Source organism: Phyllostomus hastatus, unplaced genomic scaffold, assembly GCF_019186645.2.
Source record: "Phyllostomus hastatus isolate PE091 unplaced genomic scaffold, TTU_PhHast_1.1 phas_scaffold_182, whole genome shotgun sequence".
Taxonomy (NCBI): Eukaryota; Metazoa; Chordata; class Mammalia; order Chiroptera; family Phyllostomidae; genus Phyllostomus; species Phyllostomus hastatus.
This window is the reverse complement of record NW_025334013.1, coordinates 11321858-11337094: the sequence shown is the minus strand read 5'-3', so window position 1 is coordinate 11337094 and position 15237 is coordinate 11321858. Positions and strand designations below refer to the sequence as shown.

Genomic DNA, 15237 nt, shown 5'->3' with positions numbered 1-15237 from the left:
TGTCTTCACGCGGTGCAGCTCCGGGAGAGGCACCTGCCCGGGCATCTCCCAGGGAAACCCTCTTCCCCTCGCACTTGGCGCTGAGGCCAGGCGCCGTGTTTTACCGGGGCGGTGGGGGGGTGCTTCCTCACTGAGGGCGGCTCAGCCCCAGTGGTCCTGGGCACTCGTGTGCACTCGTGTCCTGGGAGGGAGGTGGGTTCAGGGCACGGATGCTACAGCAGATGGCCTGGGACGGAGTGGCCCGGCACCCGGTCGAGAAGGAAAGCCGGCCCCAGACTGCCTCCCCCCTGCAGCGGTTCCAGTGTGACTGTTGACAGGAGAGGAAGGGACGGGAGATCCTGGGGCGGCGGGGGCAGGGGAGGCGATGAGGCACTGATCGACGCTGCTTGGAGTTTCCGAGTCCTGGATTGTGGCCCGTCTTTGGTTTCTCTGGTGCAGAACGCAGACGAAGTTAAGCAAGCAGAGCAGTCGCACGGCAGAAAAAGTTTTCCGAGTCGTCCAGACCGTGGGGCAGCTCCAGCCGTGTGGCTGGGACCAGCCCCGTCCCTTCTCCACGGAGAAACCTGGCACTGACTCCGTGGAGCCAGTGCCACCCGTTTGGGAACGTTGTTGGAACAGAAACAGAACCGTTGTGACACGTGGCTTACGGCTGATAAGTAACAGCCACTCCCGCCGCCCCACGGTTCTTGGGAGCAGAGGCTTTCCCCTCTTCTAGACTATACACAGTTTCGGGCTCAGTGAAAACTGCCCGGAACTGGGCAGACTGAACCTTCCTTGACAGGCTGTCTGAGCACTGTCTTTGGGCCTGACGGCGTGTCCAGTCTGGGCCTGCGGCCCGGCTCCTGCCCGGGCATAGCTCCGTAACCAGGACCGGGAAGGCACGTCTGCTTCTGTCCAAGAGCCAGGACCAGAAAGCCTTGGGAATGAGGCCGTCCTTCTGCCGGGCACCACTCTGGGTGCTGTGTGTGTGTACCAGCTCGCTTAGCGCCAGGCAGGGGCGGGGAAAGGGGAGCCAGGACAGGCCCAGGCCCTCACAGCAGGACCTCCAGGCGAGGAGCCTACCCGGGGAGGGGAGGGGAGGGGAGGGGAAGGGAGGGCCCCACCCTGCGGGCCACACTCAACGAGGAGTGCCTTGTGACGGTGCCTCATGACAGTGGGAGGTGCTGGGGCCCCCCTGGAGGAGAACCTGCTGTCCAGGTACTTGCCTGAGTCCTTCCCACACCCAGGCACGGAGAGGGGGTGGCGCCCGACTTCAGACTCGGGGGGAGTCACCTTGTGGAAGAACATTTGCGCGGCCATAGCATATAGAAATGTTTTCTTCTGGCACCCGCGTTCACGAGGATGTAATAATACAAGCATTGCAAAAATAGCTCTATTTTTGGTGGGTCAGCACTGCCAGAGAGCTGACCCCGGCAGGTGTCGGGGAGTCGGCGGGGCTGTGGAGGCCTGTCTGTCCGCGTGCCAAGGCCCCCACCCCTCCCGCCAGCCCACCTTCCTTCCATCCACGGTCCCCGCGGGCCTTTTCCTCGGGTTCAAATCCCCTGCCCTTCACCTGCCCCCCGCCCCCAACCTGCTTCACCTTTGAGTGTCCCGTGGCTTCAGCCTTCCCTCTCCCAGAGGTTGGGCTGGTCGTGGAAGTTGACTTACTACCCTGATGGCCCAGAGCCCTTGGCCAACAGTCCTGGTCTCGCCGCACCCCTGGTGCTGGTTTAAAACGGGCCCCTCAGTGAAGTCCAAGCTCCGTCACTTCCTGGGGTCTCCAGGAATCGGCACTCTGCCTGGAGCCCGGGCCGGGGGGGTGGGGGGGGCTGATGTGCAGGAGGCCGGAATTCATTTGTGTCGCCACCCCCAGGCCCCTGCCTGCCCAGGAGAACAGCTCCCTGAGCCGCCCTCAGTCTAGTTGGGGACCAGTTCCCCATGGGGGGGCGGGGCGCACAGGCCCAGGGTGTCAGCGTCCACAAGTCCACTTTGAAGGTGGGTGTACAGGGTTCATCCCTCCTCTGAGTGTGCTCCCGACCCCATCCAGCATGGACGTGCGCCAGCTGTCCTGGCACAGCGTTTTGCTGAGGACGGAGAATGTTCCGGCAAACATGTAGGCTCTGCCCCGGCTGGGGTGTGGGAGACCTGGAGTGGTGGGGAGTAGCTACCACTTTCAAGTTTGCGAGCACGCTCACGTCTCCTGTGTTGTGGGGACCCTCGGCGTCTGAGCATTCACGCTCCCCGGAAGTGCCCGGGACGCCCTAGGCCCGGTGTTGGGGCAGAGGGGCCGGCCGGCCTGGCGTTTCTGCCCTGGCTTCCACTGGACCCCCTCCCCGGGGCAGCGTCACCGGAGCCGGACCTCCCTGCCCTGCACGGGTGAGGCTCGCAGCCGTGGAAGAGCCGTGTGGGGGCACAGGCTCTAGGCCGCCCCTCTCCCCCTCCTGCAGTGTGTCTGGCAGGGGGCACCCCCTCTCCTAAGGCACCTCTGGTGACCTAGGCCTCGCTGCTGTGGGAACAGGTGCCTGTCACAGACGGCCCTGCCATCCCGTGAGTGACGGTCCCTCGTGGCCCTTGGCAGTGACGTGGGTTGGAGCTGCGTCCCGCCCACCTCCACGGTCTCCTGAGTCCTCTCCCAGTGTGAAGCGTCCCCGGTTCTTTCCCATTTCTTAGGGTCAGAGTGTTCAGACCTTCTGAGCAGGTGGGCTCCCACCTGGTACGTGGCTTTCTGAAAGCCCGGTGTCCCGAACGGAGTCCAGCCCTGCGGAAATCGCCAGGCCAGGGCAGAACAGAGGGGACCATGGCTTTAGCCTAATAAGCGAGTCATCGAGCTTGAGACAGTCTAAAAGCCACGAGTCTCTTCACGGGGTGTGCCTCTCATCTTATAGTCCGTGAGGTTAACATGTGAGCCCACGTGTCTGGTCTGTGTTTGCCTGGGTACGTGTGAGCAGCATACTGAGGCAGGAGGAGTGCGGTCCTTGGAATCTGATGCCGCCGAATCTGGCCATATCTCGACATCTTTCAGCCCCAGTATCCTTGGGTTGAAAACGGGTTTTTGTGAGGACTGAATGGAATGAGGTGGCTGCCACTGGGGAAGTCCCCCTGTGTGTGGCAGCTGCTGTGTGTGGGAGCTGGCCCCGTGTCTGGGCCCTGGAGTAACCCTTCTGATCATCGCAGCCCCAATGCCGTTGGTGGGACGTTGACAGGCCCTCTCTGCCATGCCTCCCTCTAAACCCCAGACACACAGGTTGGTCTGGGCCGGGCGGAGAGGCCTGCAGGGTGCCGCAGAGGCCGCCCTTGGGGCAGGGACTCATCTGAGCGGTCTTCGTGTAGCCCAGCACCTGGCCACGGCTGCAGCGTGCCCGACGGGGACCTGCCAGAGCGTTGCGATTTTCTAGCCCGGCGTCCCCGAAACCGGAGGCTCTGGGGCGGAGCTTGTTCCCTGTGCTGGTCCCTAGGGGGCGTCTGTGTTAAAGTGTGCCGGCAGGTGGTTTTCAAGGGTCCCACAAAACGTGTCTGGATCGGCGCGAACTAGCCCTCTTCCTTCGGTTACGGAAGTGGGGTCGGCCCCTGCCCCTCCGGTGTCCTGGCCCCTGCGAAGTGCCCTGCAGTGTCTCAAGGATCGCTGTGTCCCAGAATCAGATTTGTCCGGCCCTGAAGAAACGGGAACACGGATGAGAAGCGGCAGAGGCCCTGCCCTCTGAGTGCACACGCCACTCCACGCACACCACTCCACGCACACCACACGCACGCACGCACAGGCATCTGCCTGCCGTCTCTGGTTCCAAGGGTGGTTGGCCGCCCTGCCTTTCTCGCTGGTCCGAACTTGTTTTGAGCTCTGGCCTTCCTGATGCTGTTCTCGTGTTTCCGTCAGTTTCCTGCTGACCCATTTCAGCGTCCACGTTTTATTTCGGCTGCAGGGGTGGTGGTGGCTATGTCTTCTTATTGTCAGTTGAGGAACAGTGAGCTTTACGTGCTTGCCCGTCCTCGGGGCACCCTGTGAGGTGTGAAACCAGGAAATCTCTCCCTAAGGAGTGTGGAGCCGGGTGAGGGAGGTAAGCCCGGACAGTGGGGAGACAGCGGGAAGAAGCCCACAGTTCACGGTGCGAGCTCACGGCAGGACCCCTCGCTTCCTGCCCGCGTTCCACTCCTAGTTCAGTCGAGACTCGAATTGCTGGGTCCCCCCTCCCCTCGCCCCCTCCGTGGCCTCCCTGGGATATCCCCCCGGGATCTGGGTCGAGGTTCTCTTGCTCGAATCCCCCACATCACGCAGCCTCACAGGACAGGAAGCACACAGGCTCTGAAGTGAGGGTGGGCTGGACCCAGGCTCTGCCTTGACTGCTCTGGGGCGTCGGGCAGGCTGCCTGGCCTCTGAGCCCAGGACTCTGCTGTCGGCCGGGGCTGTCGGCCGGTTTCTCCGGAACTGGTAACTGCAGTTACAGCCCAGGCACGGGAAGCCTGCGCTGCCTGCGGGCAGTGCGAAGAAGGTGGGCTGAGCGGTCTCCTTGGAGCCAGGGCTTGATGAGGGTGTCACCTTTGCCCGCCCACTGTGGGCTTGATGGGTGTGTGTTCCACCCAGGGCGGCACGGGTCCGCCCCTGGGAACGGGGACTCTGGGCCTCTCCTGGCTGGGCTCTTCGTGACCTGAAACCAGCGTCTTGTTCTGCTCAGGGCCCCCCCACTGGGGAAGCGGCCTTGCACCACCTGCATGTGGCTCCAGAGCTGCCAGCGGCGGGGACAGACTCGCTGTTGTCAGCCAAGGTGGCCGTTCGCAGGGCGGGCCTGGCTCTGACCCGGAGGACCGTCTTTGTGTTTTGCAGATGGAGAAGGACGAAACTGTGAGCGACAGCTCGCCGCACATAGCCAACATCGGGCGCCTGGTAGAGGTGAGTGGGGCCCCCGGGCGCTGGGTCACCCCCCGGCCGTGGTTTGCATCCGACGCTGTGCCCCAGAGCCCGCTTCCTGGTGTGCTGGCTGCCTCCCGTGCTTCTGTCTTCCAGTTCCCTAGCAGCCAGGGGTGCAGTGCTCATGCTTTGCCCTGGCGTCGTGTTTTTCTGAGCCTTCTGAGCTGGGTGCAAGCAGGGCACAGCTCTGGGGCACCCCCTCCACCGTCCCCAGACACATGCTCCCAGAAGGCTCTGCTCGGGGAACCCGAAGCCCTGTCTCCCCCAGTTTCCCATCTCCATGCTGCTCCGATGAAGGGGGGCTGCTCTCTGGTTTCTCCGGGCTGTTTTCAAAATGGGTGGAGGGCTGGGGGTGGTGATGTGGTGAAGGCCAGCTCCCAGGGCCAGCCAGTGCCCTCCAGTGCTCAGGCCCCAGCCCCCTTGGGGACCATGCTTGTGGACCTGAAAGCTGACCACTGGGGGCTCATGCACCTGGCTCTCGTGCAGTCGTGTGCCGCCCCCCTGTGGTCACTGCGGGAACTGCAGGGGTGAGCTGGCTGAGGGTGTGGACCTCGGGACTCCTTGCTGTTTGCTATCACGCGTGACCCCTGCCCCTCCATCCCCAGGACATGGAAAACAAAATCAGAAGTACACTGAACGAGATCTACTTTGGGAAAACAAAGGACATCGTCAATGGGCTGAGGTAACGTACCCCAGAGCACACGCTTTGGAAATCAGAAAGATACGGATTTGCACCCTAGGTCTACTGCTTACTAGCTGTAGGGCCTTTCCCCTCAGTCTACCCCCGTTTGTAAACTGGGGCTGCGGCCCGCCCCCCGATGGGACTGCTGTGCAGACTTTGAACGGTGACGCCGCTCGCGCAGGCTCTGCGCGCTCGGGTGCTGGTTCCTGCCCCCACTTCAGTCATGTCGGGGGGGGGGTTCCCCTTAACCGCCTCCTCTCGGCCCCCAGGGGTCAGTCTCCCCTAAAGGACCTGCCAGCCCCTTTGTCTCTGGGGACTCGGGGGGCTCCAGACCAGGCCTTTGGACACTCGGGAGAGCGCAGCCCGAGGGCGGCCCGGCTGCCTCTGGCTGGCTGGGCTTCGGGCTGCGGGGAGTCAGTCTCCCTCGGAAACAGCCGCCTCACCCAGCTGCTTCCTGGAGAGGGTCCCCGGCCTCTCCGATGTCCCCTGCTGGGGCCCTGCTGGCTGGGGCCAGGGCCCTGAGCTGCCCGTCCCGGGCCCTGGGTTCTGCAGTGTCCAGTGTCCGCCGAGTGAGGGCTGGCGGGCTCTCTGCGGTCCGTGGTGGCAGAGCAGGCGGCCTCGGAGTCGGGAGGCCGGGAGCTCACGCCTGCCCAGTCACCCGGAGCCGCGTGACCGTGGGTGATCCACTCCTCTTGGGGCCCCGTCCAGTTGGGGGGGGGCGGGGCCGCTGAAGGGACCGGGTGAGACAGAGTCTGCAGCGCGCGGCCCAGCACGCCGTGTGCGTGCAAGGGCTCCCGCTCCTCCCGCTTCCGGCCCTGCGAGCCCCACTGCAGGTGCAGGTCTCTCCCTTTGGGCCAGGGGGGCCGGTGGGAAGCAGCTCTGGCGGTGGCCTTGGCTTGTGCGTTTGTCCAGGAGACAAATTGCTGGTCTCCTACTGATGCCCAGTTGTGCAGTAGCGGGGACCCTCTGGACCCTCATCTTCCCCTGTTTCCCGCCCTGTTTCTGGGGAACTTGGTCTGGCTTCTGGTGGGCCTCTTGCCTCCCTGCCTCCCTGCTGCCTCCAGCAACACTGCTTTCCTTTGGCTGTTGAGCCCGGGGCCACTGCCCCATCCACACCAGGCAACCCGGGCAACGGCGGCGGCTGGCAGACTGGTGCAGAGAGCCAGCGGGTTTGTGGGGGCGAGCCCGGAGGAGCGGGACCCCGCTGGCACAGAGCAGCCGGGGCCTTGATGACATTCCTTCCTTCTGCCCTGTGTGTCCCCCATGTCTCCTCTCAGCTGTCTTGCCCACCTGCTCCTGTCTCCGTGTCGCCCTCCCCCTCCCGCCGCACTCACCTGTGCGTACGTGCTCTCTGTAGATCTGTTGACGTAATCCCTGACAACCCCAAGTTTCAGCAGTTGCAGAGGGAGCTTTCCCAGGTGCTGACCCAGCGGCAGATCCACATCCAGCCTGATAATTAGGCCGATCCAGGTACCCCGCGTGAGAGGGCGCGCACCCTCCCCACTAAACAGGACTCACCAACCTGCCGAGACCCCGCCGGTTTGGCTGCTGCTGCGTGGCCACTTAAACCACCACTAACCCCATGTCCATTCACGGCTGCGAGCAGAAACATTAGTGTGTAGACTCGGCCCCCACGCAACATGGACCTATGCTGTGTGTGTGGTGTGTGTGTGTTGCTCTGTGGGCAGGGGTTGGGGGTGGCGGAGGGTGGCTGGGGCTCCAGCTCCAGCTCCGGCTCCTGTGGGAGCCCCGGCCAGGGGTTCAGCTCTGCTTGGAGCTGGTGCCTCCCGACTGCACTGCTGCGGTGGCCGCAGCACCGGGGTCTGTGTCCCCCTGCCTTCTGCTCATCCACGTGCTTCGAGACGGCCTCCCCACGTCTGCTCTGTGTGCAGCCAGGCCCTCCCCCACGGTCCGACCGAGGGTCCTGGAAGCCAAATAAGCCCCTTGCCGTGGGATGTGGCCGTGTGGGCTGGCTGACCAGAAAGGGGTGCGCCACTCTGAGTCTGGGGACGGAGCAGAGAGCCGGGGCTGCAGTCCCCCCTGCCGGCACGGGCGGGACGGAAGGCAGCCTTGCTTGTTGGTGGTGGCCGAGAACTGTGGCTTGAGCTTGTGACCGATGGGACTGCAGTCAGCGCCCCTGGAGCGGAGCAGGGGCTGGTTTTCACTTAGGCTCTGAAACCCAGCCAGACAGGCCTCAGGGGCTCAGCCCCCGAGCTGGGGGCCGGACACTGAGGGCCCAACCCAGAAGAGGCTCGGTGGGGTTTACGGGGTGGGGTGCAGTGAGGGCACTTACGTAATCCAGGTGGAGCCGCTCCCCTGTGTCCGTGTCCCAGGGACGTGAGCGGTCAGTTTGGGCCGTGCACGTACCAGCTCCGGGCCCAAGGCAGCCATCAGCCCCCGGCCTCGTGCTGGGCCGCGGTGTTCCTGCTGTGGCGGTGGGAAAGCCCCTTTTCCGGGTGTTCCGTGGTGCGGTTTCCTCCCCACCCCTCAGCTTTGAGGGTGGGTCTGGAGTGTTCTGGGTCCGTGGCCTGGATGTCCTGTGGCCGCCCGCTGGAGGCTTCCCGGCACAGAGGCCCCCCCGGCAGCAGCGGGCAGCCTGGCACCCAGCCCATCTCGGCGGGGCAGGCCCTCCTGCCCGCACTGAGCTGGTGCTCCCACCAGGCGTAGCCGAGGTGCTCGGCAATGACCTTCCCAAGCTCTGTCCTAATGAATTTCCCTGCTCCTCATACCTGCAGCCACCCGAGCCTGACCTGTCTCTTACCTGATTCTGACGCTGGCTCTAACTCGAGAACTTTCTCCCCTGAGGGGGTGGGGGCCTGGCCTGCTCAGCTCCTCCTCCCCAGAAGAGCTGGCCACACTGTAGCCTGGGGGTTTGGCCGCCGCACCTTCCCTCCGCGGGGCCTGTGAACAGCCCGTGGTGGGCCAGCCGAGCCTGTCGCCTGACCCTTCCCTTGTCGGCACGGACCAGCGAGTACAGTCCAGGGCAAGGGGTCAGCCCAAAACGGCGGCCCCTCGTGGGCGATTTTGCAGCTGTACGCAGATTCTCTCAGCATCTCGCCGTGCGCGTCCACGCTCTTGCCACTTGGAGGCTGCCACGCTGACCCTCCCGGGACCCGGTGCCCAGCGTCCCCCTGGGGGCACCGCTGTTCCCTCTGAGTCCTGCCCCGTCTCACTTTGCCCGCTTTTGGCACTTGGGCGTTGGTTTGTTTTTACAGGGTTTGTTTCCCGTGTTTTTTGGACTATAAGGCTCACCTTTCGCCTCCAAATTTGGGAGGAAAAGGGAGTGCATCTTACAGTCCGAATGTAGCTTACTTGGCTCTCGGGGGGGGGGGGGGGCTGTGTTATTTATGTCACTAAATATTTTACATTTTTTGCTTCAAAAATTTTTTTTACATTTTTCTTCTCCAAAACCTAGGTGCGTCTTATGGTCCAGTGTGTCTTACAGTCCAAAAAAATTCGGTATTTATTTTTAGAGCGAGGAAGGGAGAGAGAAAGAGGAGGGAAAAACATCAGTGTGTGGTTGCCGATTGTGGGGACCTGACCCGCAACCCATGCACGTGCCCTGACTGGGAATCGAACCAGTGATCCTTTGGTTCTCAGGCTGGCACTCAGTCCACTGAGCTCCACCAGCTAGTGTAGCATTTGGAATTTTTTTTGATCCCTCCTTCCCGTTCTTTTTTATGGTCAGTGTATATAAAACTTGAGGTTCCCGTGGAACATGCTGTCCACGGCATTCCTGAGACACAGCTTCTACTCTTTGTGCTTTGAAACCGTTCAAGTTTATAAATGAAACTGTTAATAAGTTCTTGGTTAAGCAACACGCTGGGTAAATTTGACAAGGTGATCGGTCAGGCCATTGGCCGGGTTTCCTTGCCTATACGTTGGGAGTAACAACATCGAGGCCCCTCCGGATGCTCGTGAGCGTGGCGTGAGAGCCGCGCGTGAAAAGCACCGTGTAAGTCGTGGGGCCTGTGCAGAGGGCGCTCGTTGGCCCTGCCGGGTGGCGTGAACACCAGCGTAACTGTGCTGACATTGACGCTCCCCACAAATCCAGGACTCGAGAGCTGGGACCCAGGGCCACTTACCCTGGTTCGGTGCTGCCTCCTGGAACCCAGGCTGAGGGGGTTTCTTGGCCAAGCTAACTGGAGCCTCACGCAAAAGCCTAAAAGCACCTGTCCTTCTGTTGTGCCCTGGCCGGGGACCCGTGTGCCCGGGTGTCCAGGTGTGCTGGCTCTTAAGCCCCTGCCCTGAGTCAGCAGCTGGGCTGCAGCTGCCCTGGGACCTGTGCCCAGAGGAGTGGACTAGGGTTCTGAGGGCTGTGTCTGGGTCACCCCCGCCTGGGGCAGAGCTGAGCGTTTCTCCCAGTGGGGGGTGCCCCCCGCTGCGGTGCCCATGGCAGTGCTCCTCCCACCCCTCTCCAGCACTGCTCGCAGTGGGGGAGCGCTGAGGACGCTGCTGCCAGCCCCCCGCCCCCGGAGGTCACGCTCTGGTGGCCGAGTGTGGCATCCAGGCGCCAGTGCAGCGGCCCGGCCCCTTGCCGCCACACCTCCGCCATGAAGCCTGCTCACAACGGTTCTTTTCCTCCCTGGCAGGTCTGTGCAGACGTTTGCGGACAAATCCAAACAAGAAGCTCTTAAGAACGACCTGGTGGAGGCGTTGAAGAGAAAGCAGCAATGTTAAACCTCCGCTTCACGCTGCCGGACCTGCCATGCACTCGATAGGTTCCTTTCTTAGAAAACTCACTTTCTGCGCCCCGCCCCACCCCGCCCCGCCCCGCCCCGACAGGTCACACCACAACCTGCGTCGCCGACCTGCACAGCGCCGTCACACCCTGAGAATAAAGCCGCTAACACCCTCCTCGTCTCCAAGGCCTGCTTCCACCACGTCCCACCGTCAGACTCCGTGTTCCCCAGAGACCGTGTGCGTTGTGTTCGCCCCGCCCCTGTTCGCGGGCATCAGACACACCGTCTGCCTGCCTCCCCTTCCTCCCACCTTTTTGTTACATTGGTGTAAAAAATGTAAAACAAAAAAATTTTATGAAATAACTGTGGTGTGTGAAAGATAGAAGAAAAACTGGAAATCTGATTCCACGTGTGTTTGGGAGTTGCTTGGGGGTGGGGGAGGGGACGGGGATGGCTCTGGGAGGAAGGAGAGGTGGCCCCTGGCACTGTCCCGCAGGGCCCCCCGCCTCGCCCCGCCCCTGCGGAGGCCACCGGGGGGGCGCAGGGGTGGGGCCCGCTGGCCGTTCTGCTCTTCTGGTCAGGTGCTTTTCTGTCGATTTTTATGGAATGCAAAAGGAGTTTTTTGTTTTATTTTGTTTTTTTGTAAAGCTTAAAAAAATCTACATCTTATACTTGAGCTTCCATACTTAAAAAAAAGGAAAAAAAAACCAAAAAAATAAATAAAAAGAAACTGGGACACAGTTAGCACTGGCCTTGTGTTCTTTCTCTCCCGCTCTTGCTCTCCACCCGCATGGTGGCCTCGGTGGTGGCCTCGGTGGTGCGGCGGCTGCAGGCGGGCGCAGGTAGCAGCCTCGCAGAGTGAGGGGCGGGGTTGGGGGGGCAGGGCGCTGGTCGTGGAGTGGGAAGGAGAGGCATCTTTGCAGAGCCCCAGAGCTGCTGCTCCCAGCCCCTCCGTGGGACACCCCAGCACCCCTCCCTGAAGTGCTGGGGCCGGTGTCACACGAGCCCCGAAGTGGGAGGTCCCCAGCGCTGCTCCTCCCAGAGCTGCTCCCTGCTCCCCTTTCCTGGTAGTGAGCACCTGCTGGTGAAGGCCTGCACACCTGGGGCCTCCTGTTGCCATGGCGCTCAGGGACCGGAGGAAGCTTCCGAGCCGGCCTATGGCTTTGCTCAGGCCTCCAGCCTGGCCGGCTCCCCTGGTTTGATGTGCCTGGGTCCTCGATGTCCCCGACCCCCACTCCTTGGTCCCAGCTTCTCTCTGCTGGGTCTGACAGAGCCCCAGGTGGGGCATCTCTTTATTGAGAGAGACACCGCCGCACTGAGTGCCCTCCAGGTGCCGGGGTGGGGTGGGGGGAGATGGCGGCTGGAGAGGAGGCGGGTCCTGGCCCTATGTGGCTCTGCATGTGGCACCCTGTGGCGGGGGGCACCCCAAGGCAGTTCCTTGTGTGGCTAGCGGGTGACAGCTTCAGGGAGGTGGGTGAGCGGAGTGCCGGGCACACAGAAGGTGCTGAGTAAGTGGATCTTTCCCTTTCATCAGTCTTCGATCACGGGACCAAAAACAACGCTGGAAACCCAGAAATTGGGGCTGGGATGTGTGCCAGGCCTGACCTTACTCCGCCCACCTTCTAGAATCCTCCCTGGGCGCATCGCTGCTCGTTCTCCGGTGCTGAGTTGGGCGGCTGTGGTTGGGAGCAAGGGGCTCCGACGGCGGGTTTCTCAGGTGAGGGGCCTCCGGAGCGCTCCTGGGGCAGGAGGGGAGGCTGAGGGAACGGCCTGGAGGAGCCCTGGACCAGCCCTCTGGGCCCCGGGGCTGCAGCCTGCCTCTGCCCACTGGGTGCACTTATGCTGGTGGCCCGTGGGCCTGAAGGGGCTGCAGGGGGGAGGGAACCTGTGCGGAGCGCCTCCTCAGGCCAGTCACTGGGCCCAGGGGCCGGCATTGGCCTGGAACCTTCCCGAGAAGCCGAGGAGGCGGAGCAGGTCCTCCACGGGAAGCAGGGGTCCTCAGGGGTCCGCGGGATAGTCCTCCTGGTGAGTAAGTGCTTGTTTTCCAGCCTCTGTAGCCAGGTCTTCTCAAACTTGATACACGTGAATCTGTCTCCCTCCAAGCACGGAAGTTAAATTAATGCTCTGAAGTATATATTCTAGAATTTGCATGTAAGTTAAAGGTCTCCTTTTACAACTATTTGCTCACTATAACTAACATTTGGAAAACCGGACTGTGCAATCACGCCTTGCCCAGTTGTGACTTCCGTCAGAACGTGTGCTCCCTACGACTACTCAGAGCTCTGCTACTGGTTCTGCAGTTCACGTCTCCGTTCTCCAGGGGGCAGGTGAGTTATTAGATGCTTTTTTAAAGGACTAGTTGGTGGTGCTGTTTTCTTGTTCCATAAAAAGTTTCATTATAATTTGTGTCACTGCTTGGACTGTTCAATTAGGTTTTTAAAAACAATAATATAGACATTCTATATAAACTCATAATTTATATAAGAAATTAAGTTCTTGAAATATTTATATATATTTTTTAAACAATACACTTGTGTTTATTTTTTTTTTTCAGAACTTTTAAGATTTATTCATTTTTAGAGAGGGAAAGGAGGGAGAAAGGGGGGTGGGGGAGAGAGAGAGAGAGAAACATCAATGTGCAGTTGCTGGGGGCCGTGGCCTGCAACCCTGGCATGTGCCCTGACTGGGAATCGAACCTGCGATGCTTTGGTTCACAGCCATGCTCAATCCACTGAGCTATGCCAGCCAGGGCTCCAGTCAAATTTTGATAAAAGCCAATTCTATCTTCTTTCAAGTCGCTTTATTGAGCCACAATTCACATGTAGACAGTTTACCCATTTAAAGTGTGTAAATTCAAGAACGGAGCGGGGGGGTACCAATTCAATTGTGCTCATGGGTTGCATGCCCGTCTCCCCACTCCCTGAGGGCCAGCGTTTCAGGCACTCACTCCACTCACTCACCAGCATTTACTGAGCACCTACTGTGTGCTGGGGACACGATGGTGGCCAGGGCAGAGGTCTCTGCCCATACTCTCTAGTGTGGGTGGGCAGAGACTGGTCACCATTGGGTCTGCCAGAGCGGGGCTGTGTCCTCAGGCTGCCACAGGGCTGGGGGACTGATCGGCAGTTATTAGTTGAGCTCATCTGAAGCAAAAGGCCATCCCTGCCCCTGCCACGGGGCTGACACTGACCTGGTCGGGGTAGTGCTGGGACGTCTGGGTGGTTAGGACTCAGCAGCACCTGGCTGTTCCCAGGGACTCGAGGGTCCCACCACTACCCAGCGCCGATGAAAGCCAAGTCCAGCAGGAGGAGGGGTGAAGGGGGCTGAATCGGGGACTTCCCTCCCTTTCTTGGTTTTAGGCACGGAAGGCCGTGTTGTCCAAGCTGAGGCTTCAGAAAACCCCAGGTTTGCCAAAGAATCAAGGGGAACCCCAGTGTGGGAGGGCCCGGGACTGGGTGCTGAGGACGGGGCTTCTGGGTGGTTCTGCTTTTTGCAGAATGCCATCTGCCTGCCAACCGGCTGTCCCTGTGCCTCTCCACACCTAGAGACACGCAACGTACTGCCCACTGCCTGCAGCAAGGAGCAAGAGGTGTGTGAGCCCCAGGGGGAGAAAGGAAATCCACCGGGGACCTTTGACCCAGGGACCCACCCCCGCAAGCATGGCCTGGTCAGCTCAGCGGAACCCCTCAGCCTGGCCCTTCACCTCCCAGAGGGACCCAGGGAGCTGCCAGGTATTGGATAAGCAAAGGTGGCCACCATTTACCTGCCAGGCACCTGCCACGTGCCGGGGCCCGGCATGACCCTGTTCACCAGTGGACAGGGCGCTGCCCCAGGCAGGGGCCACGTCTCCCCATCAGGCTGGGGCTTCCAGAGGAGGAAGGGGTGGTGCACCCCCATCAGAGAAGGGTTTCCCAGGGCGGGGTGGGGGAGCTGTGCTATTTCATCTCTCTCTTCGCCACACAGCTCTAACTCAGGGGGCCGTGTTGCCGCACCAAGCCCCAGGTCTTCAGGCTGGGAGGGCGCCACCGGGCCCCAGGTGACTAGGCACTGAGCCAGGTCACAGCCCTTGGCGGGGGCAGACAGCTGGCTGGCAAAGGGGACCTGCACCAGAGCCGGCTGGGGCCTGGGGCATGGAACAGACCAGAGGCTGGGGGATGGGGGTCACTGCTCAGCATGGTGTCGAAGGGAGCCTGAGGCTGGGCCCTTAGCCAGGGTGGAAGGGTACCCTGAAGGCCCCCAACACCCACAAAGTGTGGGATGACCCCTGTAGCCGAGACCTGATGTGGTTCAAACCTCGGCCAGGCCTAGCTGGGCGACCTTGGGCAAGTTGCTCGACCCTGCAAAGCCCGATTTTCCATCTGTTCGATGGCCATCAGCACGCGCCCACCCCGGGCTTTCAGGAGGGAATGACAGGCCACAGCCTGGCTGACACACACACATAGCATGTGCTCAGTAAACGCGTCAGCTGCCGCCAGCTCACACACGGGGCTCCGCAGGCACGCCCCAGGGCCGGGCATCGGCCTTCCTCCCCCTCACTGCCCACCTCATCCTCAGAGGCACCCCATCCCTGGCCTCCCCACCCCAACCTCCCCCTCTCCCCCCCTCCAAACCTGGTCACCAGCTGCAAGCCCCTGCTTCCACAACCCCACCAGAGAGCAGCCCGGGCTCCCACTCCAGGGCTTTGCACATGCCATTCCCTCTGCCTTCGAGATCCAGCTCCAGGACTGCTCCTCCGTGAAGCCTTCCCTGGTTGCCTCCTCCTTCCTATGGTACTTTACCTTCTGGTCCCACCCCTTCCCACCAGGGCCTGGCAAGTCCTGCCCTTCTTAAGAGTAGGGACAAGGGGGGGCTCCCCTGCACCCCCGGCTTCCCGCACCGAGTGTGGAGGACTGTGCTCCACGAAGATTTGTAGCCCCAAATTATGCCACAGCACCCCTCCCCACATCGCTGGCCCCACACTGGGGGGCTCCTTGCTTTCTCCGGGGGCCGGAAGA

At 61.7% G+C, this 15237-nt stretch overlaps 1 protein-coding gene across 3 annotated transcripts in view; it reads left to right on the top strand.

Moving 5' to 3' along the window:
* Positions 1 to 10987, top strand: part of CAPZB (capping actin protein of muscle Z-line subunit beta) — a 121462-nt gene extending 110475 nt beyond the window's left edge. For 2 of the 3 annotated variants that reach the window (XM_045859639.1, XM_045859640.1), the window contains 4 exons: positions 4796 to 4861; positions 5485 to 5561; positions 6919 to 7031; positions 10154 to 10987. In XM_045859639.1, coding sequence (XP_045715595.1) covers positions 4796 to 4861; positions 5485 to 5561; positions 6919 to 7021 — 246 coding nt within the window. In that variant the 3' untranslated portion in view covers positions 7022 to 7031; positions 10154 to 10987. The remainder of the gene's footprint in view (positions 1 to 4795; positions 4862 to 5484; positions 5562 to 6918; positions 7032 to 10153) is intronic. The other variant, XM_045859641.1, reaches the window with a different exon arrangement.
* Positions 10988 to 15237: the final 4250 nt, after the last annotated feature.